Here is a 7,109-nt window from a genome sequence, read left to right on the forward strand (position 1 = left end):
CGTAGAGTTTGTTCCGGTTAAGCATTATACTACTACCAGTAGTAGCACCACAGCCCAAAGTTCCCGAAAAACAAGTCCAAAATTCCGAAAAACAGCGCTCTACACCGATCGCACGGCCCTAAACAGAAGCTTGCTTCTTGTCTTGCTGTATAATTCGGCCGAGCTGAGCTTCGACCCGAAGTTGCGAATCAGCATGGCGCTAAATGTCAAGCTCCAGCGCAAGCATAGTTGTCAGCGACTTTCGACCGCGTCCGTGGGCGTTTGAGAGGTTTAATTTGTCAAATCCGGCTGTAGATGCTCGTAGGAGTACATTTACTACCACACCACCAGCACGCCGGCCAAACCAGGCAAGAAATAGCAAAAATGGTATTGCTATCAACTTGCCAGTAGGAGTACATTTACTACCACATCACCGGCAAACTTGCCAAAACAGGCAAGAAATGGCAAAAACGTCATTGCTATCACTCCGTCCAATGAGATCTCCACTCCGATTACTACAGACTTCTCACAAAGATTACGGAAAAGCGACGCAGGGAAATTCGGGCAGGAGATAAGCCAGGAAGCCGCCGGCGCCTTCCTCTCTGCTTCTCCTCCGCAAGGCGACACCTGTGTGAACGTGGCTTTGCCACCGCGAGAGAACCCTTTCTCCCTGTGACTTTCGCCTTTCTCCCATTCATCCAAACCGGCGGCGGCAGAATCTGATCTCGCGGGGTAGAAATACGGACGCGGCTCGGGCAGTGCACTGCACGGCGTCCAGTTGAAGGAAACGCACGGGCGCGAACGCTGTTGAGGTCGTCTCGTCTCGGCCTCTTTCTTGGCTCGCCATTAATGGCCGTGCGTTTCCTCGTACTACTGTCGCTCCTCGTCCTGGCCTCCTCCAGCTCGGGCTCCACCACCTCGCTCGCCACCAACGCCACCGCCGATGGCGGCTCGCTGGATATTCTGGATGCGGGGAGCGTCACCGAGTTCAGCTTCTCCAACTTCCACCCCGAGTACCGCGGCAAAAACCTGACGGTGGTCGGCGACGCCGACATCACCAAGGGCGCGCTCCAGATCACGCCGGACACGGGCAACGAGGCCGCCCACTTCCTCACCAACAAGTCCGGCCGCGTCCTCTACTACGCCCCGGTCAGGCTCTGGCGCCTCGAGAAGGGCGGCGGCAAGGGCAATGCCAGCGCCGGCGGCAAGAAGGTCGCGTCGTTCCGCACCGTGTTCACCGTCAACGTCTTCCGCCCGTCGGGCGCGGACCCGGCGGAGGGGTTCGCGTTCCTCATCGCGCCGTCCGCGGGCGAGCCACCCGCCGGCAGCTACGGCGGGTTCCTCGGCCTCACCAACGCGACGACCGACGGCAGCGCCGCCAACCAGGTCGTCGCCGTCGAGCTCGACACCGAGAAGCAGCCCTACGACCCGGACGACAACCACGTCGGCCTCAACGTCAACAGCGTCGTCTCCGTCGCCAACGCCTCGCTCACGCCCCGCGGCATCGAGATCTCGCCGGTCAAGACCGCCAAGTACAACGTCTGGATCGACTACAACGGCAGCGCCCGCCACATCACGGTGTACATGGCCGACTTCGAGGCGGCCAAGCCCGCGTCTCCGGTGCTCGCCGCGCCGCTGGACCTCGGGGCCACCGTGGCCGAGAGGTCCTACCTCGGGTTCGCCGCGTCGACGGGCACCAAGTACCAGCTCAACTGCGTCCTAGCGTGGAACATGACGGTGGAGAAGCTGGACGAGCCGAGCAACAACAGGGGCCTCATTCTGGGGCTCGCCGTCGGGGTGCCCGTCGGGGTGCTCGCGCTGGGCGCCGCCGCCGCATTGGGGTACTACGTGTGCGTGGTGAGGCGGCGGAAGCTGGGCCGCGACCAGGGGAGCGCCATCACCGGAACGATGATCCGGAGCCTCGCCGGCGGGCCGCGGGAGTTCGACTACCGGGAGCTGCGGAGGGCGACCAACAACTTCGACGAGCGGATGAAGCTGGGGCAGGGCGGGTACGGGGTGGTGTACCGCGGCACGGTGGCCGACGACCACAGCAACCCGGCCGCCGCGGGGACCGCGGTGGAGGTGGCGGTGAAGAAGTTCTCGCGGGCGAGCACGCAGGGGCAGAACGACTTCCTCGCCGAGCTCAGCATCATCAACCGCCTCCGCCACAAGCACCTCGTCCGCCTCGTCGGTAAGCCCTCCCCCCCTCCCCCCTCCGGCCGCCGCCGCAACGCGGTTTACAACTTGATTCTTGCACATGATTTCTTTATTCGCTTATCGTTTTTCCGGCACGTGATTCTTGCACATGGGGTGTCGCCGTTAACAAAGGCCAATTCGTGTCGCCATTAACAAAGGCCAATTTGAACCGGGTTTGCTCGGTTTCCTAGGAGCTTGATGCATGTGCACACTTGCACAACAATGCTTTGACCCTTCACTTTAGTTGAACTTTACAGCTTGAATGCGTTCATGGCGTTAAACGCAGACCAACCAAAGCTTTCCCAGTCTGTATTATGCTTAAGTGCATGTATAATGCATAGGCTCAAGGTGATGCCTCGTATATCATGTAGGATCGGATATGACGTAAAGTAGGTTTGGATAGGGAAGCGGGATCCTTTTCAGGAGGCGGGTGCTTGAAGAGAAAAAATGTGGTCTGGTGACAAAAGTTGAAAAGGTTGGAGTGAAAGTAGAGATGCATGTGTATTAGAGTCTTTATTTTCTATTTCTTAACGAGGCTCACTAATAGTAGCTTGCATTGAAAAAATAAATAAATGTAGATGCCTCAAATTACTTTTTGTCATGGGGCATATGTATCCATATGCCACTATTGTACATGCCCTAATTAACAATCTCATCTTGCCCCTTTTTTAAGTAAAAAGAACATCTTGCTCAATTATCACACTGGATGGTTTCATTTTTTTCGAAAAGAAAAGCACTGGATGGTTTCATGGATACACCTCATTACAAGCAATGCCCATCATGATCTATCTATTCGCTTCATAATAAAGAATAAAAATAAAAGATCTATATATTCCTTTGTCCAAGATTTTAACAAGAATCTGATGATCTAAAACATTTCGTCCAACATTCTCACTGCACAACAAAAAGATTAGCGAGTGAGAGATGAAGAGTAAGTAGTAGACTAATTAATTAACATGGGTGGACGGACGGTGCAGGGTGGAGCCACGACAACGGCGAGCTGCTGCTGGTGTACGAGTACATGTCCAACGGCAGCCTGGACCAGCACCTGTTCAGCTCGGCGCCGGGGTCGCGGCCGGGGCAGCCGCTGGGGTGGGAGCTCCGGTACGGCATCGTCCAGGGCGTGGCGTCGGCGCTGCACTACCTGCACGACCAGTTCGACCAGCGGGTGGTGCACCGCGACCTCAAGGCCTCCAACATCATGCTCGACGCCGCCTTCACCGCGCGCCTCGGCGACTTCGGCCTCGCCCGCGCCATCGAGACGGACAAGACCTCCTACACGGAGGAGGCCGGCGGCGGCGTGCACGGCACCGTCGGCTACATCGCCCCCGAGTGCTTCCACACCGAGAAGGCCACCCGCGAGTCCGACGTCTACGCCTTCGGCGCCGTCATCCTCGAGGTCGTCTGCGGCCGCCGCCCGCGCTGCGACATCGACGGCTTCCACTTCCTGGTCGACTGGGTGTGGCGCCTCCACCGCGACGGCCGCGCGCTCGACGCCGTCGACCCCGGCCTCGACGGCGCCTTCGACGAGGACGACGCCGAGCGCCTGCTCATGCTGGGCCTGGCCTGCAGCCACCCGACGCCCGCCGAGCGGCCCAAGGCGCAGGCCATCTCGCAGATCCTGCTGCGCTCCATGCCGACGCCGGCCGTGCCGCCGTTCAAGCCGTCGTTCGTGTGGCCGGCGACGGACGGAGGATTCGACACCATGTCCACGACGGCGGGATCGACGTCGAGCACGGTCGTGACGTCCACGTCCACGTGGAGCGGCAACTTCGCGAGGGGCAGCCAGAACCACGCGCCGGCGCCGGAGCAGGACACCTCCGGTTCACTGGTTTGACACGTCGGTTTCGCATTGCCACCGTCTCTCTGGAGTAATTGTCTAAACCGAAGTCACCTACGTTCTTTTTGGCTTTCTCAAAATTGCTCATCTGTAATTATCTTTCTAACGGGAACTGTTCTTGCATTTCTTGTCCACTTTGTGTACCCTTCGATGGAGGTTTTTTTTTGGGGGGTTAGTGCAATTCTTGTGAAGGCAAAGTTGCAAGTCTGCTGGGTTCTGTTCTAGATAGCGGCGCGAACAGTATTTCTTTTTCTTTTTTAAGATCGAGCAGTCGCTGGCTTCATTGTATTAAGCAGGGACAAATTGAAGTAAAAGATTTCGCTACGAATCGAACGGCAGATTTTTGATGACAATGTATTTTAGCACGCATGACAAATCATACTCGCGACAACATAATTTGTCATAGAAAAGTTCAATTTGCCATGCTTAAAAACTGGCCTTGGATTTGTAACATTTCCCTCAGAAAAGGCACACTCCGAATATCAAGGAAAAGGTCCAGAGAGAAAGGGAAAAACGCCGGAAACAGTGCCCAAGGCCGATCTTTCATGTCAGATCCCTGAAAGGGGTATCAAGGCATTTTGCATCCGTCAAACGCCATATATCTTAGATCTCGTCTGATGTCCACTATCATGCCAGCCATTTGCAGCGGTGTTCTCTCCTCTAAATGTGCAGTTTTTGTGTTCCTGTTATATCCCCCAAGTTACTAGTACTAGCTAAATACCTGTGCGTTGCTACGGGTAGGGCTGGACCAAAAGCTCGTAGCTCGTGAGCTTAATGAGCGCTCGATAGTTCGGCTCGTTAAGCTCATAGCTCGCTTCTTAATGAACAGAGCCAATCATTGATTATAGCTCGTTAAGCTTAACGAGCTTAACGAGTGAGCTAACGAGTTTCACGAGTAGCTCGTTAAGCTCGTTAGCAACAACACAACACATATTTTTATCTTATGTGACCAACTTTTTGTAGCATCTCAACCCATCTATTTAATCTAATCGACATATGAGGCAACAAACTACTTCATTTCTTTATGTAGTCATCATATTTCATTTGAAAACCATACCTACACATTCATCATGTATATCATAACATATTATAATCTATTAACGAGCGCTCGCGAGCGCTCACGAGCTTAACGAGCTTCAAACGAGCCGAGCCGAGCAGGGTTTTCTGCTCGTTAATCTTAACGAGCTTAACGAGCCGAGCCTTAAAGAGCACGAGCTTAACGAGTACGAGCTTAACGAGCCGAGCTGCTCGTTAGTCCACCCCTAGCTACGGGATGAAACAATATCTAAAGAGAGGTAACGTGAGGCCGATTGTCATCGGCCATGGTGGCGTAAACTATGTTTTGACGTCATTGGTATATTGGTATATATCTGCTACTGCCTGGAGAAGGGTGGCGAGATTATCAATGGCTATGACTTTAGCGATCCTCGACGATTGTCGTCAATACAACAACCCAGGTCTTTGCGGCCTCTATCACATGTCGACATCCGGGACGCCAGTGCGTCATGTTGCATGCTCATGGATGGATAATAAGCCAGATCGCGCGACGTAGCCCGGTGTCCGGTGTAGGCAATCGAGACTTCATACATAGTCATGGTGGGGGAGCCACCTTTGTGTCTGTGGTCGATGAGCAATCAAGGCAATGTCGCTCGAGTCGACCACATCCGAACGAAAGATGGGCTGGCGACATAGAATCCCTAGCGTAAAAACCCTTGTTTTTCGCTTGATATGTTGATGGAAAGTTTGATTTGGTCACACGTAGACAAATTTACTCCTTCTGTCCGGGATCGTAGGCTTGATATGTTGATGGGAAGCTTGATGGGTTTCCTCTTTTCTTTATGGGCACTGATCTGCACCGGTGCACCGGCCTGGATTTGGGTCGGTCGCCTAGCAGTCGTCCGATTGGAGCAATCAGATTCGTTAGATCTGCATCTCTCCTTCCTCCCGCACAGGATCCAGCCCGTGCCACCTCCACTTCGCACCCGTGCCGCCACCTCGCGCTCATCCGCGGCTAACGGCCACCCCGGTGTCGCCACCGTCGCCCCCCTGTTCGTCGTGCTCGTCGTCTATTGTCGCCATCAACGAAGACATCTCTTTGATGGAAAAATCATGGCGGCCGTCGTGGCAACATTTTCATCACTGGATGAAGCAAAACAGATACATAGTTGTAGTAAAAGAACATTATAGTCGCCTGCTACCGGTTGTAGCTCACCGTGCAGGTCGCAAACACACGGCCGTCGTCATGGCAACAATTTTAATGATAGTCGTAGCAAAGCATGGTCACGGTTATAGCAAAAGAACATCATGGCTGTCGCCGCTAGTTGTAGTCGCCGTGCAAGTCGTGAACATTAGCGTCTTCTGTTGTAGCAAATCACCTCGCCGGTTCCAGCAAATGAACACCGTAATTCCAACATTTTTCATTGCCGGCTCAACATCTAACAAGAGTGGGTTGCAGCATCTGTGGGCGCGTGTCACCGCGGTCACCACCTCGTAGTAGCATAAAATCATGCCGGTTCCAGCATCTATCCAGAGCGTTCGCAGCATCTGCAAGTGTGGTCACCGCGGTCACCGTCCGTAGTAGCAAAAAATTATGCCCATTGTAGCACTATGGCTGACCGATCGTAGCATATTTGGACGCCGGTTGTAGCACCGCTCGCTTGTCAGAGGCATCCTGGTGCTTGGCCTCATCGCGCGCGGCCATGGCGAAGGGAGCGGGCATGGTGACGGGCGCATCCATGGCAACGACGGGATCTGAAGGAGGAAGACCAAGAGCGCGGCAACCCCCGTGTGTGGATGCGGCTAAGAGAGAAGGGGATTGGAGAAAGAAGATAAGGCGGAGGCAGGGGCTCGCGCCGAGCGTACGATGGCCTCGATTGAGTGGCTCGCGTGGGACCGGCCGAAAGTTTCGGCCGGCGCACCGGGTAGAAACGTTTCCCTTTCTTTATTCATTCCTAGCTCATTCCTCTTTCGGTTTTCTGCTTTATTTGCAAATTAGCCTTGCTTTCACTCTATTTGATTTCTTTCACCAATACTACTAAGAAACCTCGGATCAAATTATGATGGAAAAGGGTTGGCCAAGTAAAGCAACAAATCC

General features: G+C 54.3%; 1 protein-coding gene across 1 annotated transcript; it reads left to right on the top strand.

Annotated features, from left to right (window-relative positions):
- The first annotated feature begins 469 nt into the window (after window positions 1-469).
- Window positions 470-4,343, top strand: LOC123151894 (probable L-type lectin-domain containing receptor kinase S.5). Its single transcript, XM_044571528.1, has 2 exons — window positions 470-2,170; window positions 3,153-4,343. Exons 1-2 carry the CDS (start codon window positions 829-831, stop codon window positions 4,010-4,012), a joined length of 2,202 nt encoding a protein of 733 aa, XP_044427463.1. The 5' UTR covers window positions 470-828; the 3' UTR covers window positions 4,013-4,343.
- The last annotated feature ends 2,766 nt before the right edge of the window (window positions 4,344-7,109 follow it).

Source organism: Triticum aestivum, chromosome 7A, assembly GCF_018294505.1.
Source record: "Triticum aestivum cultivar Chinese Spring chromosome 7A, IWGSC CS RefSeq v2.1, whole genome shotgun sequence".
In the NCBI taxonomy this organism is placed as follows: Eukaryota; Viridiplantae; Streptophyta; class Magnoliopsida; order Poales; family Poaceae; genus Triticum; species Triticum aestivum.